Raw genomic sequence first — 22,326 nt, 5'->3', positions numbered from 1 at the left:
AGGGCCCGAGGTGAGCTACGACCTGTTCACCGAGCGAGCGGTCTGAGGTGAGCGGTGAGGCCGGGGACCTGACCGACACGTACGGGTACCGCAGCACCGGCTTGTCGAAAAAAATTACACCCCACCACAACCCCGCGATAGAGGAAATTTCCCGTACCGTTCAAAATCAATCGCCGCCTCTCCTAATCATCGCCCACGTTGCGACTCCATTTGAAGTGGCCCTGCAACTTTTCGACTGTTGATAATATTTCTGGACTGCTTGGAGCAACTGGCAAAGTTTCCATTACCGCCAAAATGTCTACTGAAACGGCGCCCGCTCCAGCGGTCGCAAGCCCCGCGGTGATCCAAGAGCGCAAGCCCATCCACACCCTCGTCCTCGATACCGGTCCGTTGATCAAGAACGACCCTCCCGTGAGCACCCTTCTCGCCCAGGCCGACGAACTGTTCATGCTCCCCTCCATCATCGACGAGATTCGCGACGTCAACACACGCACCCGCGTCCAGACTACCCTCATGCCCTTCGTCAAGCTGCGCAACCCGCGTCCCGAGAGCATCAAGTTCGTTACCAACTTTGCGCGCCGCACTGGAGATCTCGAAGTTCTCAGCAGACCCGATTTGCACCTGCTTGCTCTTACCTACGAGCTCGATGTCGAGAAGAACGGTGGCGATTCAAGACTTCGCAAGGACCCCAATCAACGCATCCCCAACACTCCTAGGTCAGGCGCCAGCGATGCTGCTGAGGGCAAGGCTACCCAAGAGGTGCCCTCAGTCGAAGGCGAGACAGTCGAAGGCGAGACAGTCGAAGACGAGACTTCTACGGGGGTGAAGGAGAATGTAGACAGCACCGAGACTGAGGCGACGGCAAGCGATGAGACAACGCAAGCTCCGCCTGCGAATGCGGATACGACGGACATCACACAAAAGATGGAGAAATTGGAGGTTCAGGAGGACAAGCCCAACGAGGAGCAAGCAGCGGTCGAAGAGAGTACCGCCGAAGCAGTCGTCGCAAAGGAAGACGCATCGGACGACGAGGACGGCTGGATCACGCCGTCCAACGTCAAGAAGCACAAGGAGAAGGACAGCAAGAGGCTCCAACCGACGGAGCCGGCAGTCGACGTCAAGGTGGGCATTCTCACCTCTGACTATGCCATGCAGAACGTCGCCCTGAGAATTGGGCTGTCCCTGCTGTCGCCTGCCATGTCGCGCATTACACAGCTCAAGACCTGGGTTCTGCGTTGCCACGGCTGCTTCCAGGTCTGTAAAAAGATGGACAAGCAGTTTTGCCCCAGCTGCGGACAAGCGACGCTCACGCGAACCTCGTGCACCACCGAGGAGGACGGCTCCTTCAAAATCCACCTGAAGCGCAACTTCCAGTGGAATAATAGAGGCAATGTCTTCAGCATTCCCAAGCCGGTCGCTGGAACCTCCAGCGGCAAGCTGGCGAAATATGCCGGCGGCAAGAACAACTGGGGTACCAACCTCATCTTTGCGGAGGACCAGAGGGAGTATGAGAAGGCTGTTGGTGAGAACCGTCGCGCCCGTCGCAGGGACCTCATGGACGAGGATTACCTACCAAGCATCCTGACAGGTGATCGTACTAGCAACAACGGAAAGGTGCGGTTGGGCCCTGGAAGAAACGTGAACGGGCGCAAGAAGAGGTAGACGGCATAGTCTGGCTGTGTGGCGGTCGACGATATGTTTAAATGTTCTGCATGATACCATGATAGACCTCAAAAAGGATGGACGGATGGGAAAAGGGCACTCTTCTTAGGACTGGGAAGACAAAACAAGGTTGAATTCTTAAATGCGTCGCTCCTGCTTGATATTGCAGAGCGGTCTGCCCCAAAACGGACCGTGTAATAGACTCCGGTTTCCCCATGAACACAAGCCTTCCCCCCAACGCCTTTAGTTTTTATGTGCCAGAGCCTTGGATCGGGGAGCACCCGCGAACCGTTATGCTCTATCCCCACGCTGCGCAGTGCTGATGCTCTCTCCTGCCAGTCGAACAATCCGTCGCCGTCATGTGATGCTGGTCGGAACGGTTGTGTCTCGGCCGGGTATATGATGGTAAGATGCCGTTCGTTTGGTTTTAGGAAATTACTCGGTCTCTGTGGAGGGGTAATTAGTCACTGGAACCAATGACCACGATAGGAAAGGATCATGTACTCACTCTGCTGGGTAAGAAGGAGGTTGAAGCGGCGCTTGAGGGTGACGCGCTGGCGCGACCACTTATCGTCGGGGGAGAAACGGGCGGGGTGCGCGGACTTGGTGACCTTGCCGTCGACAACCTTCTTCAAGGTGTACAGACGGTTGCCCGCCTCGTCGAGAGTGTACATCAAATGCATCTTGAAGTCGGCGTTTAAGCTGGCGTGAGTGTGGTGGTGGTTGTCGGCGGAAGAAGGTGGTCGGCGCAGGCTTTGGGTGGATGCTATGGAGACCAAAGAACTTTTTTTTTCCCCTGCGATTTGAAAATTTCAGGCCACGTGACCTTCGGTCAGGATCCAACTGGAAGGACGAATTGGATATTCACCGAAATATGGGGTCACCGCCTGTTCTCCACTTTTGGTATCAGTGTCAACACTCCAGTGCCATCATCTCATCCGGTGTTATTTCTTCATTTTCTTGCAGATGTCTGTCTGTCTCAAGTGTTTTTGGGATTGGAATCTTTTTAAAAGAAGTATCTTGAATCTTTTTGATGTTGTTTTCCGTAACATTTAGCCCGCTTCTGCTTTACTTTACGTGCTGTTGGTAAACACCTCAATCACCAACGCGACATTCATATTAGGCATCTCCAAAAGCGAACAACAGGTTCCTCGGCCGTTCATGGAATTCTATACCATCTCATCAGGATTTAATCTTAGTCCCGAAAACACACCGTCGACCATGTCTATCAGTGGTGATGTCCCATGTCCTGCTCTTTGAACGGTTTGATGCTATGCCCATGAGGGAACGAGGGGCCTGAACAGCGTGATTAGTAGGTGCTCAAGTTTGTTCTCTCATGGGACGTTTCCACTGACCGAACTTTGGATGGACAATGTAGTTGTCCTGATACACGTCCACGGTGTTGTCTCGCGAGTACTCCATGACCTTACTGAAATCCACGCATTGGTGAGGCGCCGTCTGATTGACGATGGGCTGGGCATCTTTGTCGGTCCACATGTGAGTGATGATGGATATATCGCCTCGACACGCTGCCCCCATTCTAAGCACCTCCAGACAGTGCTGGTTGTGCTCTCTGTTGATCGCGATTTCTTTGTCCGTTGCGTTCGGGAAATAGTACTCGGGTGACAGAGTCTGATAAAGCCGTTTCTGATGCCCTAAATTAGCGACCTTAACACACTCGGAACCGCGAGCAGAACATACGATGCAGTGAAGCTCATGGAAAACGCTCAACATGCCCAGGTATCCGCCATCTGGAAGCTTTACAGCTTCATGTTCTCGGCCCCAGCGGTGTACCCATCCATCTGATACTCTGATATTGTTGTCTGTGTCGTTGGATTCAGCATAGACTCGGTGAAATAAGCTGGAGATTCACAGACATTGCAGCAAATCTTTCCAAGCCTGATCAACTTCAGGCCGAGGTTCCCCAGTGTATTTCCCGTGTGGAGGTCCTTGAATGGGGAAGACTTCAAGATGAGTCTTGTCGCCGATAGCTCTTGGGGGGGCTGTTATCAAGGTCAGCGTTTGGTTTGAAACGTAATGTCTGCAAACTATTCAGCATACAATCAATTTGACTGAATACCCCGGCGCTCGGTCTGCCCCAGATCATTGAAATGACGAAGATCGTTGAGTATGCTATAATCAAGAAAGCATGAAGTATCCATGATCTGACCCTGTGCCACTGCGACGGCTGCTTTGATCGGGCTTCCGACAGCTCGACCTCAACATTATCGAGACTCGTTGCGGATCTCTCATCTAAATAGAGGGGCGTGTAGCCCTTCTCTTGACGGGCCATCCTAAAGGCAGCACAAGAATTTTAGAATAAAATATTACACAAAACGCTGCCGGCGTCAGGTAGGAACCAGGAACCCAAATGTGAACGCGAGTCTCTAGTAAACAAGCCGAATGAAAAACTGAATGAACGAAACAGGAGTAGAGGGGGACACGGCGTAGTCAGTCACTTACCACCGTTCTATCTTGAAGGATTCGAGGGGTTGTGAACGACTGCAGCCCCGCTCCCTGCCTGCTATCCATATCACGTCTTGGATGACAATCGCACATCTAGTGGCTTCAACTTCTGATCCTTCTTCCCGCAATTGGAAGGTCACTATCGATGCGCTCATCATATCTGACGATGGCGTTCTGAACCAGTTGGGCTGGAGCAGTCTTTAAACGCATGGCCTCTGTCCGTATCTGCGTGCTCGAATCCTTCGAGAAAGCAGCTAAACCAGATATGCTAGCTCTCAGGTCATTCGAAAGATCTAAGCATGTCTATTCGTTGAACTAGGTAGCCCACAACCTGATCGCCGCCCGATTTGCATCTCGACCCCCTTTTACAAGCTTAGCTGGAATAAGCATTTGCTGCCGCAGGCATCGAATTCGAAAGACGTATCTGAACGTAATGACATCCATCGAAGTACTGTGGTTAATTATGAACGCGTCTGTCAGACAGTCGGTCTGAAAATATCTTGCTGTCACGTTGCTAGATATCCTGAGTTTCTCTGCATCTCATGTAGACTAGGAAGGCTTCGCAACCAAACAAAACGGCAAATTGATAGTGGCTAACTTTGCTCGAAACTATGCGAAAAGGTCTAGCACTCACGATACTCCCAGGTTTCTCTGCGGTATGTGTGAATCCTCCCAGCTGTGGGTCATCAAGCTAATGTGAATGGGGAAGGTCGCCCCCAGTGAGAGCTGTGACTCCTTCTCCCAAAGGGCTACTTCGAATGGGGTAAAATCCTTCAACTTCATGATCCTGTATTGACCGCCTTGCGACGTTCGGAAAACGCTTACTCCGTGGCGACTCTAAGTGGAGCTGATAGCTTGTGCAACCATATCCTCTAGCAGCAGAGGTAAGAAGTGCGATTCGTCAGCTCGCAAAGCCGTCCCATGTCACCTGCCTGATTGATCCATTGGATCAGCAAGCAAGGTATCAGCTCCTATGAGAAAGTTCCTCTCGCCATATCCTCTGGCCCCTGGGCTCCGAACCAGTCGCCCCTAGAGGCTGCCAATGCAAACGCTTTCCATCATAAGAGGCAAGCGGACACTTACTCCAGCTCTTCATGAATCCAGTCCTCTTTGTCATTTCATTAGCTCGTAACACTTCAAGCTAAAGTTATCTCTCGAAGTTTCCATCAAGCTTTCCATACACCTCGCTGCTTCAAGATGAAGACCGCATTTCTCCTCGCAGCTCTGGCAGCCTGCGTCGTTTCTCTCCCAACAGCACCCCATGTTGGACTTGGTGGGCCGGAAAGTGTTGAACTCCCTATAGATCTCTATTGACTCTTAACAGCCCAGACCAATGCGGATGAATCTTACCTCCCGATGAAGGCTCGCGCGGAGACCAGTGCCGATGAGTCGTATCTGCCGATGAAGCGGGCCGAGACGAGCGCCGACGAGTCTTATGATCCTATGCGACGAGCTGAGACCAGTGCCGACGAGTCGTATCTGCCGATGAAGCGGGCCGAGACGAGCGCCGACGAGTCTTATGATCCTATGCGACGAGCTGAGACCAGTGCCGACGAGTCGTATCTGCCGATGAAGCGGGCCGAGACGAGCGCCGACGAGTCGTATTTGCCCATGAAGCGTGCCGAGACTACCGCTGATGAATCTTACCTGCCAATGAAGAGGGCCGAGACCAGTGCGGATGAGTCCTATCTTCCTATGTAAACTAGCTCTTACTAGTTCGGAAACTAGTGCTTTAGTAGTAAAGTTATAGGGGTATCATTTTATTCATGTTCAAGGCCGTTGGTTTCATGATTGTCAGTCGCTGTTTGCTCGCCCGCTGACATGGCCCGAAGAGTGTTGAGGTCACAGGAGCACTGCACCGACCCGAGCACACGAAAGAAAAACAGATATGGACGCATATATGTGTATGATTCATCTATCTTTAGTGAGTTTAGAGACTATGTTAGTTTACAGAAAAGGATTGCGGCGGCAGGGTTGACTTTCTTGACTTTGACTCGTCACCTCTCCTTCGGCTCCCAAGGCTCGGAGTCCGAATAAAGAAGGGACATCACCAACAACATGAATAGGCACAGTCCGTTATTACATGGTTTCGGAGATTGAGCTTAGGTCAAATGTAGCTGTTTGATTGGATAGAAGTATTGCTTCACTAGGGGTTTCATTGACAAAAGTCCCAACCTAGTTCACTCTTGCACTAAAGTTCTGGCATCTGAAAGTAAAGCTTGTGCTTCATCACACCAAACGAATCAAATTATTACAAGCCCTACAATACTGGGTAAGTGAAAGAATGAAAAGATTGCTAAGACAGCTGGTAATTGGGGTCATGGAATTCGTAATAGCCTGACCCAACTTCTGTGGTCGCGCCCCCATTAGGCAACGTGATGTCGGCCCTGGTGTTGGGCGGGACTTGAACATTCAGATGAAAGCCGTTGCGGTGCAAAGCATTGTCCTCCGTGTTGTTCTCAAACCACCATTGAACTTTGACCTCTCCGTAGGGACTGATGAACTTGGCGTCCGCACTGGTGATGTTTCCTCCTGGGACGGGGGCGACGGCGATTCTCTTCCAGCCAGGCTCAGCAGGAGCGATGCCACCGATAACTTGATGCATCCAATTGGCAACAGAGCCAAAGGCGTAATGGTTGAAACTCGTCATCTCGCCAGGATTGACGCTTCCGTTCGACAACAGACTGTCCCAACGCTCCCAAGTTGTTGTGCCGTTCTGAACAACTTGGTAAAGCCATGAGGGAACCCGAGTCTGTAGAAGCATGCGATAGAAGTCCTCCGTAGCTCCGATGTTGCGGAGAGCGAACCCTAAGGGAGGAGTTCCGGCGAAGCCCGTGCCGACGAGGTAGTCATTTTCTGCCACGATGTCACGCAGCGTCTGCGCCGCAGCAGAACGCTGCTCCTCGTCGGTGTAAAGTCCAAAGTCTAGAGCCATGGCATACGAAGTCTGAGTCCTATTTGCGAGGGCGCCGTCTCGAATCCAGGCGTTATGGAACTCCTCGGTCAGGTTGTTCTGTTGACGGCGATATTCCTTCGCGGCATCGTCCCGACCCAGAGCTGCTGACATGTTGGCCAGAAACTCCGTCATGTGAATGAGATAAGCATCCGCAACGAGAATCTTCGCAGTCGTAGCGTTGCCAGGGGCATCCGAGGGAGCTTTGGGGTCAAGCCAATCCGCAAACTGGAACGAACTGCGATTCCAGAGACCAACCTCGTTGCGACTGATACCCTCATCAATCCAAGCCTGAGCTTGAGAATATTGCTCTTCCAACAAATCAAGGTCGCCGTAGGCCTGGTAAATATTGAAGGGATTAGCGACGGCGACGTCACCCCACACAGCAGCAGGCGTGGCAGGAGACTCTGGCGGGATGGTCGGCACAGTGAAGGGAACGACCATGGAGTCGTTTCGTTGCATTTCTGACCAAATATCCTTGTGCCAACCCTTGAAAAAGCCGGCGGCGTTGTACAGGTAGTTGGCGGTGGGAGCGAATGCATGCGCATCTCCAGTCCACCCAAGACGTTCATCGCGTTGCGGGCAATCGGTTGGGATTGAAAGGAAGTTGCCCTTCATAGACCATCGGACATTGTGATGAAACTTGTTGAGAAGTTGGTTCGAGCAATCGAACCAACCAGTTTCTTCCATATCACTGTGAACCACGACCGCCGTGATTGACTCAGGCGTTAATGGGGTCTCTGCCGGCCAACCATCGATCTGAGCGTAGCGGAAACCGTGGAATGTGAAACGAGGTTCCCATGTTTGGTTACCGTTGCCATGTAGGATGATGGAATCCTCTGCCGTGGCGTACCGAAGAGGTCTTAGGGCTAGTTCACCGTCTTCCAGGACTTCGGCATGGTGGAGAGTGAGGTTTGTCCCGCTGGGCCCAGAAACAGTAAGCCTGAGCCAGCCGACAAGGTTCTGTCCGAAGTCGATGATGGTCTTTCCCGAGGGCGATTGAAAAATTGCTTCAGGCTTCCTCTCTTCAACCCGCCTGACGGGTGGTCCATCAGGTGGAACCAGATCGCCTTTGGGCGCATCTACCTCCTTTGTAGCAAGCCAGCCGCTGGCTTCAAAGACCGCGGAAGACCAACCCTCCAGGTCCGCCTCTAGTCTGGAGTCGTACTTCTCGCCGTTGTAGATCTCAGATGTGAGAATCGGGCCGGTACTCGCTTGCCACGAGGTATCGGTAGGAACTTCGACGGTGCTGCCGTCATCGAGAGTGACAACAAGGAGAGAAATCAAACCAATGGTGTCACCGTAGTTGTTACGGAAGCCGCCTTCATAACTCAATCGACCCGAAAACCAGCCTTCACCAACAACCACTCCAATGGCGTTATCCCCGCTGTTGACAAGTTCGGTAACATCGTACGTGTCGTACACATGCCGATAGTTGTATGATTGCCAGCCCGGGGCAAGCACAAGATCTCCAACCCTGTTTCCGTTGATCTCAGCTTCATATAAACCCAACGCAGTGATGTAAAGGCGAGCGCTTGATACGTTTGCTGTTACAGGAAAAGTCTTTCTGAAGTAGATTGGCCTCTTTGGAGCATCGATCTCGGTGTCTCTATCGGCGGCGATGGGAACAGCGCCCAGCCAGTCACTGCTGTTGAGGAGCCCAGTCTCAACAGTGACCCAGTCGGACCACGGTGTCGAGGGCTGACCCGATTGACCATGGGCTCGGGCCCTCACAGTAGCTTGTTCAGCCGTGCTTAGAGGCGATTCGGGCCATGGGACAAGCAGGGAGTCGGAGGAGTTGACGCTGTGAATGCTTGGTGCGCCACTGGTACCCCTGATGACCTCGAGGTCGTAAGAAGTCTGCTGCCAGTCGACAGCATTGCCTCCGAACCTCCACGAGATGCGAGGCTCTGACTCGGCTATGCCAAGAGCCAGGCGGTGGTGCTCGAAAGATAGCTGTGATATCGAGACAGCCATTGTATTGAAGGGACCTGCAAGGCAAAGAGGAGTTGCGCCTGTGAATCAACTAGACCTCACAGGGCTTTCCCAAATGGCAGATCATTATATATCTTGCAATAACAACTCGGGCCTTCTTCACCCGTGAATTTGTTGCTGCCTCTGCCTGAGGTCGATGTTGGCAAGCCCGGAGAAGACTCGCGGCAGTCATCTTCGGTGGGCTTTGTGCCGCAGACGAGCTCAAGCTGGCTCGATGAGCTCATTCCAACCTCCATCTCGTCTTGCAATGCCCGAAATCTCTGGGGATCGGGCCGTTTAGCTTGCGGGGTCCCCAGACCAACAAGGTGGGATCCCCAACCCCACGGGGCGATATGCTTAGAAGGATGATGATCTCCGGAGCGGCAGCATTTTTGGTCGGAAATCCCGAGCCCAGGGTACCAGTGCCGGTGGGACGACGTCTGCGTGATCCATTGAGATTTTGTATCGAGGCGAGACTATTTGAACATCGCGTTTGCTTGCTTCTCCTCTCAGAGACCATTTCGTAACTTCTACATGTTCACGGCTTCAGCACATAGCTTCATCGGAAGTAGAATGTATAAAACCAGTGAAGGACAGCGCTCCCGGGAAGCTAAAACGAGGAAGTCAATGGGATGAACTGCAAAACAAACAGGGAGCGCGGAGAAGTCTTGAGTACCTGGCAACCCCGCAAACTCGGTTGCCGGTAGTTGGGGAGAGCCCGATGCCAGGGCTTCATGACCCAGCTTCTCCGCATTTGAGTGTGCGGGGGGATGCAACCAGCTGACAGACGGTGTGAAAATACCGCTTCAACGATACGGCAATGTTCCTGGCTGACTCGTATCCACAGGAAATACGCGTTTAGTGTTACCGTGTATGGACATTGGCCATCCTGCCAAGGAAGCACATCACCAGAGCCTGCAGCACAGGCTTGGCCTGGAGCCGACACTCCCCGTGACCGACAAGAGATTTTCCCCCCATACATTTGGAGATTCTTGACTAAACACCTTCGGATTTCCCGAAAACTGGAGGAATAAAAATGAGTTGTTTGGCCGGTGGTCTTCCCAAAAAAGATGGCAGAACGAGCACCCTGGTCAGCCTTCCGTAATCAAGGGGCTCCAGCTGATGTCTCCGTCCTCGGCCGAAATGTACCTTATGGATTCCGCTTAGAGTTTCTATAACACACACACCCGACCACTGCAAAGAGCTTTGATGAAGCTGTCGAGCTGCTACGGCGGAGTTTTCCTGCTTAGCACGAGCCACCCACCACGGCGTATGGACAGGCTTTGACGACAGGTGGTTTGGATGAAGAAACAAACAATCTGCGATGACTAAGCTAAGTACATGCAAATATTTCCATGGTTTCGGGCGGAATTCCGCGGACGCGTGCGCGGGCGCCGTCGGCCCACATGTTTGTCTTCAAAAAGCCCCATCATTGTGTGCCTCGGGATCTTTGGGCCAGAAGGTCCGTGATCGTTGTTCCTCTTGAGTTTTGTCTTCAACACAGTCACTTTTGTTGCCCTAAGCTTCTCCTATCATCAACCAAACACCCAGAAACAGACCGCTCAACAGAAGAGATGGACATCCCAGCCAACAAGAAAACGGTCCTTATTACCGGGTACGCCACCGCAGCCCGCCGCCAATGACATGCCTGACTCGCTAGAAGGGTCGCCGAAGGAGGGGTCTAGTGCTGACAAGCTTTTTGACTGTAGCTGCACCCCGGGAGGAATTGGCCACGCGCTGGCCAGAGAGTTCCACGCCAAAGGTGGGCAGTCTGGTGTCACACCAACACCACAGTACTCTCAATCAATTGGCGGCCTGAATGCTCACACGCAGCTTCGTTTTCAGGACTTCATGTCATCGCAACCGCCCGGCGCCCGGAAGTCCTCCAGGACCTCGGGGACCAAGGCATGACGACGATTGCTCTTGATGTCACCAAGGCCGAGAGCATTGCCGCGTGCAAGCATAAGGTGACGGAGTTGACAGGCGGACGCCTCGATTTCCTCGTCAACAACGCGTGAGGCTATCCCACCCCAGAGGTGCAATTTGCCCAAGCCGAATGACAGATGCGCGCGAACAAATTCGCCAAGCCTTGCTCCTTACATCTCTGACGAATTCTTGCATAGGGGCCTTACCCACACCGTCCCAGCTACAGACATCAATATGGACGAGGTGCGCCAGACATTTGAGACGAACGTGTTCGGTGTCATGGCTATGGTCCAGGCTTTCGTGCCCCTCATGATCCCATCACGAGGTCTCATCATCATGATCAGCTCCCTCTCGTCAGTCTCGCCGTACGTCTTTGGCTCAGTCTATACTGCAACAAAGGGGGCGTTGAATTCATACAGCCGCACACTCCGCCAGGAGTTGCGCCCTTTCGGTGTTCGGGTGATGGTATCCATGACCGGCACTGTCAAGAGCGATATTGCAAAGCTTAACCGCGAGCTTCCGCCCAACTCTTTATATACTCGCGTCAAAGATCTGTACGCAAAGCGTCTGAAATTCTCCCAGAACAATGCTACTGCCAGCACAGAGGACTTTGCCAGTCAGCTGGTGGCGGAAGCGTTGAAGGGAGAAGGCTGGCTCGGAGGCTGGCTTGGCGGTGCCAGGAACTGGTTCTGGGCGGGTGGCATGGCAGGATCAGTTTGGTTGGCGAGATTACTATTTGGTGAATGGCTCTTAGATGAACTTGCGTACAGTAAATTTGAGCTGCCAAAGCTGGAGGCCATAGTGCGCAAGGAAGGGGTCAAGAGAGTAGAGTGATACTAGCGCGTATATCACATGGGAGATGTACTTCGATATGCAATCTGTTGATTATAAATAAGTTGAATAACCCACGCATTCTACTCAGTCTGAAGTATTTTCCTCCGTTTTAACGTGACATTAAGATTCTTCCTCGTCCCTGGTTCTAGACTTTCCGGTACTTTCTTCTCGGTCCCTCAGGCCAAGGAACATTCCGAGCATCAACAAGTCGTAGCAAGCCTTCATAAATCCTGCTCCCGTCAGAACAACAATCCAAAGATTCTTGCCAGACAAGACGCCGGCGGCGCCGATTCCTCCAGCTTGTGCTAGAGTCTTGACGATGTTGACCACGCCTAGAACAGCAGTTCTTTCGTTGGGAAGGACTGCAGCGGCCAAGAATGCCTGTCGAGGGGCTTGATCCATGCTCTGCGTGCAGGCTCTTAGGGACAGGAATGCCATGGCAATCCAAGTACCAGAAGGGCCGGGCCCGGGAATAGGGATCATGGACAGAAACACAGCCGATGGCAAGTGCGTAAAGACCATCGTCTTGAGGGGCCCGAGTCGCCGCGCGAGGGGGAGGGCGACAAGGTTGGAGATAGTGGCGAGAAGGTTCGTCACTAAGAAGAGTGTGCCCAATGATCCTGGCTGCAGCGAGTGAACCGTCGTGAAAAAGTAGGTGAGCCATGAGGGCGATGCCATTCCGGAGGCGAACGAGTCAAGACAGAAGAGAATGAGTAGCCGGAAGAGGATCGTTTGTGAGAGCGGAGAGATATGTGGAAATAGAGACCGCAAACGTTGGATAATTGTAGGTGAAGGCGAGCCGGATCTGCTGTCGTCTTCCTCGTTGGCTGAGTTGTCGGGCAGAAGTGGTCGAGTCTCGTCGTTGGCAGGTTTTGAGCTCGTTGAGCCGACCTCAACAGCGGAGCTGAGCCCCAAAATGAGCATCAACTTAATGAGCCCCAGAGCCGCATAGATCAAGAAAACAACTCGGTATGCCTCGTTCGTTGTCCACGAGTCATTGTCTTCGAGCATCTGAACGACCCAGCCGCAAGTGAGGGTTCCCAAAGCAGCACCTGCAGTTCCGAAGAGGGTGTACCACGCGAAGATGTCGCTGCGATGCTCCCTCTGAGTGAGCTGGGCCAGAACGGACTCCTCGACAGCACGAAATGGTCCAATCTCGTTCCCACTGGGACTAATAACGCCAACAATGCTGGCGACAACGAGGACCCAATAGTTGCCAAAGTACGCGAACACGAAGCCACTCATAACCATCAATGCGGCCCCTGCAGCCAAGATCTTGCGCCTGCCGACTTGGTCGGTAACGGTTGTGAGAAAGAAGCTGATGACAACATCTCCAAGAAGAGTCAATGTCATGAACAGACCGATTCTCTCATCTGAGAAACCAAGACTGGAAAGAAAATGAACAAGGATGAGGAACGAGGCGCCGTAGGCAAAGAGTCGCACGAAGCGCTGTAAGCAGAGCACCTTGGTGTCGCGGCATGATCGAGCAATGGCGGTAAAACCACTCTCAGCAGCAAGCTTTGACAGCCAAGACGACGTTTCAGACGACATGACGGCTTTGAGTTTCGTCTAGCTGAATTGTAATGAATGCTGTCTCTGTAATGCCGAACCTTCGCGCAGCATACCGGCACTTATAAGTCGAAGGAGGCTCAAAATTGAAGTCCAGGGTCGGAATGTTGGCTCGGAGATATGATAGCGAAGGTCGGAGGACTCGGAGGTCAGCGCAAGGAACAAACGAAACGCAATCGCCCACTCTTTGCCTGTACGGGCGGTCACGTGGATAAGGCCACTTGGATGGCGTTTTGTTTTGCCAATGGCATGACTCCATTGTCCAAATGTCGTCAGCTTGGATGTTGCCGATCCTTGTCCAACGTCTTTTGAGTCCTCACCTTTGTGCGACGCCAAGCGCTGAGGCCAATTGGGATGGCACTAAAAATTTTACCCAGGCCCCTGCTCCCGGCCGCGTCTCAACGCCTGTTGCGCAAGACCGGCACCATCTTGCCGGCGGAGTGGCACCGACGGCAATTTAGCAGCCGTCTGGTCTGGGCAACGACTCGGAGATTCAACCGACGTTTTTCTTCTCTTTTCCGAGGGCTCGGCATCGAGTGTTCATGTAGCAGAGGCTGTCATCTCGAAAGCCATCTCGAAAGCCAAGTCATGTGGCGAATAGTTGATGGTTTCGCTGACAGCATCGGCATGTTGTTGTGCATGACAGGTGTCCATTCGGACGGAACCTTGCTGAAGATCCTTTCTGTGCACAACCTTGTCAGAGCAGCATCCAGCCCTAATTCCAGGGCCATTACAGGCGCTGGACACCTATCCGTACTACTAAAACACTGCAGGGGTTCATGGCATACTTGGATCATACTGAATCACCCTCCAAATCATAACTTAGGCGTTTAGAGAATGAGGAGCTTATGAGGAAAGATTCTTGGGTGATAAGTATGTAGTCACGTCTCAACCACCTTGAAATCAGTGAGCTCAATCTCATTTATTTATCCACAGGCATCAACGTACGGTGAGTTCTAGCTACCTCGTCTCAACCCAACTCATGTTGGCCAGCTCCCCGCGCAATACCTAGCGCGGCCTCTAGTGCCGTTCTTCAAAGAAGTGGAAAAACTACCGTGTTTTCAAAGTCAATCGTCTCATCGGGGCATTCGATGCGATCCATGCAAGTTCCGAAAACTCGGTCCCATAATCTCGTGTGCTTGCCATAGTTGCCGCTCTTTTTCCAGCCCTTGCGGTGATGGAGGTCGTGATCTTCTAGGAGCAGATCGCAATTGAACCGTCTGAGAAGCCAAGCAAAGGGCGATGGAGTTGTAGCGTATATACGTAGGCCACTGTGTCCACTCAATTCGGTGAAGATGACGTATTCCTGACACAGCCACCACTCATAAAACCCCATGGGGAAGCCGAATAGCTTGAGAGTCGCATACGTGAGCAAAGGTATGCCGGCAATGTCCCAGAACTCTTGCTCGGAATCTGCAAAGAGAGCCAAGAGGGGATTTGGGTGTTTCGTCAAATGATGTGTTCGGTGGTATTGCCATAGAGAGTCGACCTCATGCATAAGTCGATGGTACCAATAGAACCAAAAGTCGAGGATAATCCCATACAGACCGACCTCGAGGGGTACCATTTTCCAGTTGATAGTATTTGGGGCCTCGTAGCTCCGGTACGCAAGGATAACGGCCATCATGGACCGAAATGTCGATGTCGAAATCAACGATCGTAAGACCTTCTTCACGCTCCTGTCCGGTACGCTGTCGCGCTCGTGCTTGTCACCATCCAGAAACCCGTGGATATGGCCGAGGTCGCGCATGATATTGATTTGATGAATAGCGATAAGCTTGATGAAAGCACTGTAGAAGATAAAGGCGGCCACAGGATGCAGACTATACCCCGTGTAAGACACAAAAAGTTGATGAAGAATGAGCGGTGCACAGGCGTGTACGATAATCCATCGATGGAACTGCCAGTGCGGAACGTATGGAACTGGATCGCCCTTCTCGTGGATGGGGACCTTCCTGTCGAGGTCCACGTGATGTAGGCCGAGTCGTTCAATGATCCAATGATGAGCTTTCCATAGACGTCTATCGCGAAGGCGCCATGTCGATTTCATAGGATCTTTACTCTCGCTCATTGTTTCTGAAAATATGAGGTAGTTTGAGGGTATTCTTCGCGGTTAGGCACACAAGGCAAAATTTTCGCGGCTGTTAATTCACTGAAGATGGGAGTCGTGGACGATGGCTGGTTCATTTAATAGTTTCATCTGATTTCCGCCCTCGGCTCTATCACGTTCACGTGTTTCATTGATACTAGCTGTTAAGCTCTGACAATACGTCAGGTTGTTAGACGGACTTCCTATTGCCTGCCCCTCACGCACCATCATCCGAGTGTTCTGGGGTTTGCTGCCAGGGTCTTCGTTGTTCTCCCTGGACCCTGGCTGTGCCGTCGACTGTTTCATTCGACCGAGGCATTCGCACTCGCATAGCCGCGCCAGTAAATATCAGATGACAACGTGTTTTCAAGATGATCTGCATTCTGATCGAGCAAGATAATTTGTGAGGAAGATCTACACGTTGCGTCTTGATCCGTGGATAGCGCAGGGCATCGCAACAATCAACATCTAAAGCAGCCGTGTTATCGCGATGTGGAAACATTGTCCAGAAAACAACACAGAATGAATTCTTGCGGGGGATATAGTACGCATCTATCAGCTTGACTTTATGCCTCACCTTCGCGCCAATACACGAGATATTTCACATGTTCGTCTGTTTCATGGAATATGACAAACAAGAATGTATGGCTTGTGCTTCGTTTCTTGGCTGAATTTGGACCTCGGGAGAGTGACGATATTTTCGAGCATAAGATTGAGCGGGTCGCTCAGGGATCAGGTTACTATGCTGCTGACAGAATCTTCTAGGCTACATCGACGATCACGAGTGGCGCTCACGAATTTGACTATCTCGGTTGAGTCCAAGGAGCTTCTGCAGGTCACGCATAGAAAAATGAGATGTGCAGTGCACGTGCAAACCGTTCGTAGTTCACTTCGCATCGAAAATCGAGAATTGTCATATGCCGGGAACATCCCCGATTAATCATCATGTGGTCTGGTATGCGACACGACAAGATTTCCTGTTCCGTCATTATGGAAAAAAGAGATTATGCGAATCAGTGGTATTAGGGGACATACGTGGGATTGAACAATACATAAAGCAAATCAGTCTGCAGTTGACACGTGTCTGCGTAAGTAGAGATCATAAGACGCAATCGAACAGCACATAATGCAGACCAATTCTCTACTCAGAGAGTTCTAAAGCTGCTATGTTTGTCGAGGTCTATCTGGAAACCTAGATTGGTGTACCTCTCCTGTCAACACCCAAGTAGTTGTCAACCCTAACGGTGTCCAGCTTTCGCCTCAACTAGCCAGATATAAGAACAACAAAAGCAAGAGAGAAGGTAGATGCTTTTGAATGGGAAGAATGTCACTCTCACACCCCTCCCAAACCCACAGACAAGATCTTATCCCGGCAGTCAGAAAATGGAAATGGTAAAGGGTTATCCAAATTTCTGGAGATGCGGTAAGGGCGATGTCGCCAAACGTATCGCAGACGAAGAAAGTGCGTATTCACCACCATCCTCATGTTCAGTAGCGAAGTAGAGCGGGCTTGGAAGTCCTCCGTGCGAACCAAGGCTGATGGAGTTCCAACTGAGTTAGAAAAAGCATCCCGCAACAATCAACAGTCCAAAGGTGACGATGAAAAAGTTCTCTCAAATTTTCTAATTACTTCTGGTCGTAAATCACCCATGAGTTTCATCGATCATACACTGGCAGCAGCAACCTTGCTGACAAGTCCAAGAATTCCAGCAGCCGTGACGGAAGTGTTAGATCTAGTGAAACCCTCGGCGAACGGCAAGCGCTCTTCCTCTGGAGTAGAACATCAGCTTTGATTGCCCAAGATATCATGACATTAAACTTACGGAACAGAACCTTGACCCATTCAGTCTTGGCGTTGCCGTCGTCCAAGTTGCCAAAGATGGAGAGGTAAAGTGCAGTCTCAATGAAACTGAACTGAACACCGTCGGCAGTCAGACTGAACTCGGGGTTGGCGGCGGCCGCGGCCTGAAGGCGGGCAGCCCTAGCCTTGGCGGCGGTAGGGATAGAGATGGTCTCGTTGACGAAATGGGAGGCAACGGTCTCCCAGATTTCCTCGTTGAAGCTGTGGTTGTCACCAAAATAAACATCGTTGCGGCTCAGACTGCCATCATGCTCAATGACTGGGTGAGTAATAATTAGCACTTGCATGGATTAAGTCCAAGTCCTTAGATTAACTTACCTCCATGCTTATCAAGATCGTCCAAGTTGAAAGTGGCGTTGTTCCCGGTTGTAGACGTAAGAAGTGCTTTCTGTCCAACGAGAGTGGTTGCAGCAGGATCCAAGTTCACAGCTGCTGTAAAGCCAGTAATGAGGTCGGCCAGGGAGACGTTCAATCCGTTGCGAGGGAGGTAGCCATGGTTGGCAAGGGTGTTGACCATCGGGCACGGGCTTCGGCCTGTCAAAAGAATGTTAATGGGTGTTTCCTCCCAGAGCTACCTATCTCCACTGAGTCTACTTACGGTCATCGGACGTAGGAGGAGCCCAGTCATTTGCTCCACGACGTACCACGGCGAAGGCATCCACCGCGAGAGCAGCGGAGAGGACGAGGGCGGACTTGAACATCATCTTGAACTTGAGGATAGCGATTGGCAAAGACGGAACGAGCAGGCCGGAACCGAGAACGAAGGACTGGACTTGATGCAACGGTGGTTAGAAGGGTCCTCCATGGTAGCAACTGGCAGGACATCGTGGGGTAGATAAAGCCCAGTGGTCGACCAGAGCCGCTGCCCGTTCTAGAAATGACCCACTGAGGCTGTCAGCTCGCGGAGTTGCCGGTCAAGGTGACCAAATGTGACGCGATTCCCCATTAGTATGCAGAGCCGTGTGTAGTGACAGATGCAGGGCGACGATACGTGATATAAAATTGCACCTCCACCCCTGAATCGCATCTGCAAGGAACCTCATGATGGGGAACATGCCGAATCAGGGGCTGTCCCGATCGCCTGGTGGTAGCGGGGCTGCCAAAGACCCCTTTCCAATTTTTTTTCTGGCCAATGGCACCATTTTCGAAAGTAATCATCAGCATGGTAAAAGTCTCGGTAACTTCGGAGAGCTCTATTTCCGGACTGCTCCCGCGCGTTGTCGTGTCTTTCATTTTTTCACATTCATGCCGCCGGTTTACAAGATATCCCGAGTCCATCAGGTACGCTGTACGATGGCGGCCTGGAAGCTGCTACATCCATGAAGTCCGCACTCAATGTGTCCCGCAGCGGCCCGCGAAGCTTGGGCGCTGGCGAAAAGTCTAATAAACTACAAAAAAGCTTAGGCTATGTATGCTATGCGAGGTAGCATCCTGTCATACGCCATGACACCGCACGGGCACGCGCAAGCACGACGAATCCGACATCAGCAAACCACCAGTGAAGGAACTTTGGTCAAGGGATACCTATGACTGCATGCATTCCGATCCTACTCAACGCAGTCCCCGAGTGCGATCCTGGTGGAAGGAGGCGGTGTTTTGAAAAGCACTCGCCCCTGGACCCGTCAGAGTGCCAGAGTCGCCCACGCCGATTCCTATTGATGCTCGTGCGTTGGCATCTCGCAGATCTTGTCCTACTGTGGCCTGTATTCAATCAAGGTTGAAACCGGAGGAAAATGTCTTTCCACTAGCACCTATCGCCACGATGAAAGTTGACATGATAGCATGCTTGAATGCACGCAACGATGGTCGCAAGAGGTCTGGGGCGAGGAACGTCGTGTTTCTCAATTCGGCCGCGTCTACCGTGTTCGCAATCACAATACTCACTTGCTCTGGCTGCAGACCGGGAGTTGCAACGAGTTGCCTATGTAGCGTAGTCGCAAAGCCATTCTGGGCGCAGAGAGTTGGCGAAAGCCATGCGTATTTGCAATAGCCTCGTTGCTTAGACTGCGCGCCCGCTGCACTGCAACGAACGGGACTTGCCAAGCAACCCCAACCCCGATGCTAACATACTGAGAGCTAATGCCTAAGCCAAGTATGTCTCCATGTTGGCTTCGGGCTGTACGGATAGAGTAGAGAGTCTTGCGCTGGCAACAAAGATGGCTATGCTGGTCTGTGAGAATGGCTTGTGAATGCCGGTGCGAGTAATCCCGGTCCCCACTGCAATGTCGCTCAACGTGAAGGCCCCCACGTAGTGAGTGCGTAACTCCGAACCTGTCGTACTCGTGTCTGGGACAATCTGGAAGTAGAATGTCAAGTAAAAGCTGCGCGCGAACATTGCCGCCAAGGGGAACGTCATCAGAAGCCCCTCCCCAAGAACAGCACGCTGTTTAATGACCGCGGAGGCATCGTAGACCCGACCTGCACAAGAACGACAGCGGCAGTCGAGAAAGCAAAACACAACAAAACCGCTCAGACGACCTTGAATATTTGATCTCATCTCACTGAAGAGCAAGCGGCAAACTCACAATAGGAGGTATTAGGAGGACAGTGCCCAGTGGATTTGTCATTGTTACCTTTCATTTAAATAATTTGCAATCTCGACATATCTGCGGACACCGAGCTTGATGCCTCACCACTCGAGTATGAGACAGGACGGTAGACTGCTGCCTCTAAAGGTGATCCCCTAAGACCAGCCAACATGACGCAGAACGCAGCTGAGCCAAGGGGCAGATTGATCTAGAAACTTATGCTCCAGATTAGTCTGGCCGAGTCTGTGAATAGGCTACCTAAAGGAGATCTCACTAACGATGCCACGCTAAATATACTTGTTTGAGGTCATGAAAAACAAGACGGGGCGTAACTTCATCGGAGCGGCCAGCTCTAAGATATAAATTGCTCCAGAGTACAACACAGCCCCTCCTATAGCCGCAATAGTACGACCGGTGATCGTTGCTATCGAGCGAGGGGCACAAACTAGTGAAGTGACCCGAAAGGTAATGAGACCAGTAAGGTAAGGCGTGAACTTTGCCCAAAGGAAGTTGAAAGGTGGCTTAAACGGCTGGATACGAGCTCCGGCACCACCAAGCATCGTCCAGCGGGTGAAGATCACCCGTGATACCCGGGATAGCCGTTGCTCATGACAGCCCATTAGCCAAGTGGTTCATACTTGGCTTTGCAATGTTCACTATGGACCAAGGATGATATTGTTCATTGCGGCCGCGAACAAGACCAAGCAGAGCGACAAGACCAAGCAGAGGCCGGTGCTCAACAACACGACGATAGCCGAACGCTGGAGCTTTATATCCATCGTTGGTTTTGTCACACATGCATGGCTTTTCTGATGTCACTGGCATCGTGTTCTTGGTCAATCTTCTCTATGCTGCTGGTAACGTCCTTTGTTACCTAGTAAGCTTTGGCGACCAGACGGTGGACAGCAGACGCTGTGGTCAAGGCCCCCGGTGTATCAAGCGACTAAGACCAGATCTTTTGTGGTAAAGTCGTTTGCTTACGAAAAGGCGTGTAGAGGTCGGTAAAAGCCAGAATTGTCACCATTTCGCGGATTTACTGTTCAGCGGTATTGAGTTTAAGCTTGGGCCGTAACCTCTGCCTACGGGCCCTCGGAACATTTTCATGCGGCGATAAAGACTACCAAGGCCTTGTCTTAATTACCCGACTACAATACCTCTTCGGGATTCAACTACACTACCTGAAGCATCTGAGCAGTCTGCCCTTGAAGAATACGCTGAAGGGTCAGATAGTGAGCACAGGAGCCACGCGAATGTCATTCACGGTGGGGAGATCCAGATTTGTGGTTCATTCACCACCAAGTAGCCTGCTTATGACTATTTCATGTAATCTCTGGTGTACTGCTATGCACTAGAATTTCTGCGTTGGAGTTACTAAGTCACTGGCTTCTAAGGACGAAACTTTTAAGGACCGTTGTTGGTGATCTCCGCAAGCACTGTTTTGAGTAGCAAAATGCAATCTGGCGACCGGAGCAAGCGTGAATTCCGTGGCTAAAGTTCTTCTGACCTGATTCAGGGACAGGGCGTCAATCATCAATGCGATGGCTTCCACGACAAACTACTAACCAGGTATACTCATACATCCACTAACCTTTTCCGCCTCACGAGCCTCCGCGCTCTGCAATTTGAAAGATCCTCCTCAGGCGTCAAGTGTTGCTGGACAGTCCCATATGTTGGGTTCAACATTAACAGCATCTCTTGAATTCGAAGCCTGGCACCACGTCATAACGAAACGGCCACTGGTGAGAGTGATGGGCCTCGGAACATTGCTGATCAGTGTACCTGCAGTTGCAAAGCTGCTAGTAAAACCAATTCAGATCTTGCGTGTGTTACCCCCAACAATGGGTTTCATGTATTATGCATCGTTGGATAAAATACCTAACCAGACTTTTCTATGAAAGGTTTCTGTGTTGACTCCTAGGTGGTTTTATGATGTATCGTGATGAGACGAATTGCTGCACCTGGTGATCAAAGGAGGCATCGCTGCCAGGTCTCGTGCAAACATCTTGGACAGTCAAAGACACAGCTTCGATGATCGACATCGCCTCTACATCGGAGCATGACCCAGACCAAAATCCCTAAAACTGTAGTCATTGCACGAAATATTCATCAATGTCGAAGAAAGACCCCCCAGAGTCGTGAGGACATTCAGCTCAAGCTCCATCCATGGGATAGAGACTACGAAGCTTACAGCCGAATGAGGGGGAGAAACGATTGCTATCAAAACGGTAAAGACGTGGGTGAACGTGCCTGGGAATAGCAAATCGCGGAAATCAATATGTTAGGTATGTTTCCCATCAAGTGACAAGATCAATCGCAGATTTTAGACGTTGAGACCGAGCCAGGATGATGTATCACATCCACACCTTCTCGAAGCCAACGGTTTGTGTTCTATGCCCCCCCCCCCCCCCCCCCCCCCCCAAAAAAAAAAAAAAAAAACAAAAAAAAAACAAAACAAAATAAAAAA

At 51.5% G+C, this 22,326-nt stretch overlaps 7 protein-coding genes across 7 annotated transcripts; 3 read left to right on the top strand and 4 right to left on the bottom strand.

Moving 5' to 3' along the window:
- Positions 1-294: 294 nt before the first annotated feature.
- On the top strand, positions 295-1,662 carry nob1 (20S-pre-rRNA D-site endonuclease nob1; the record flags this gene model as incomplete). Its single annotated transcript, XM_037319209.1, has 1 exon — positions 295-1,662. The coding sequence occupies one exon, from the start codon at positions 295-297 to the stop codon at positions 1,660-1,662; it is 1,368 nt and encodes a 455-aa protein (XP_037181315.1).
- A 1,228-nt stretch (positions 1,663-2,890) lies between these two features.
- cctO-6 (Cyclochlorotine biosynthesis protein O) lies at positions 2,891-3,955 on the bottom strand (the record flags this gene model as incomplete). Its single annotated transcript, XM_037319208.1, has 5 exons — positions 2,891-2,958; positions 3,018-3,309; positions 3,364-3,485; positions 3,540-3,665; positions 3,724-3,955. 5 exons carry the CDS (start codon positions 3,953-3,955, stop codon positions 2,891-2,893), a joined length of 840 nt encoding a protein of 279 aa, XP_037181314.1.
- A 1,370-nt stretch (positions 3,956-5,325) lies between these two features.
- CGCA056_v003951 (uncharacterized protein) lies at positions 5,326-5,829 on the top strand (the record flags this gene model as incomplete). Its single annotated transcript, XM_037319207.1, has 2 exons — positions 5,326-5,401; positions 5,453-5,829. 2 exons carry the CDS (start codon positions 5,326-5,328, stop codon positions 5,827-5,829), a joined length of 453 nt encoding a protein of 150 aa, XP_037181313.1.
- A 595-nt stretch (positions 5,830-6,424) lies between these two features.
- On the bottom strand, positions 6,425-9,058 carry CGCA056_v003950 (uncharacterized protein; the record flags this gene model as incomplete). Its single annotated transcript, XM_037319206.1, has 1 exon — positions 6,425-9,058. One exon carries the CDS (start codon positions 9,056-9,058, stop codon positions 6,425-6,427), a length of 2,634 nt encoding a protein of 877 aa, XP_037181312.1.
- A 1,571-nt stretch (positions 9,059-10,629) lies between these two features.
- Positions 10,630-11,815, top strand: ayr1-1 (NADPH-dependent 1-acyldihydroxyacetone phosphate reductase; the record flags this gene model as incomplete). The annotated part of the gene is made up of 4 exons (XM_037319205.1): positions 10,630-10,670; positions 10,765-10,817; positions 10,901-11,069; positions 11,179-11,815. 4 exons carry the CDS (start codon positions 10,630-10,632, stop codon positions 11,813-11,815), a joined length of 900 nt encoding a protein of 299 aa, XP_037182244.1.
- Positions 11,816-11,935: 120 nt separating this feature from the next.
- Positions 11,936-13,366, bottom strand: CGCA056_v003948 (uncharacterized protein; the record flags this gene model as incomplete). The annotated part of the gene is made up of 1 exon (XM_037319204.1): positions 11,936-13,366. The coding sequence occupies one exon, from the start codon at positions 13,364-13,366 to the stop codon at positions 11,936-11,938; it is 1,431 nt and encodes a 476-aa protein (XP_037182245.1).
- A 3,770-nt stretch (positions 13,367-17,136) lies between these two features.
- Positions 17,137-18,038, bottom strand: CGCA056_v003947 (putative sterigmatocystin biosynthesis peroxidase stcC; the record flags this gene model as incomplete). Its single annotated transcript, XM_037319203.1, has 4 exons — positions 17,137-17,243; positions 17,297-17,593; positions 17,653-17,868; positions 17,933-18,038. The coding sequence occupies 4 exons, from the start codon at positions 18,036-18,038 to the stop codon at positions 17,137-17,139; spliced, it is 726 nt and encodes a 241-aa protein (XP_037182246.1).
- Positions 18,039-22,326: the final 4,288 nt, after the last annotated feature.

Source organism: Colletotrichum aenigma (assembly GCF_013390185.1).
Source record: "Colletotrichum aenigma strain Cg56 chromosome Unknown KSG_Cg56_contig03, whole genome shotgun sequence".
Taxonomy (NCBI): Eukaryota; Fungi; Ascomycota; class Sordariomycetes; order Glomerellales; family Glomerellaceae; genus Colletotrichum; species Colletotrichum aenigma.
This window is presented reverse-complemented; position numbering and strand designations above follow the sequence as displayed.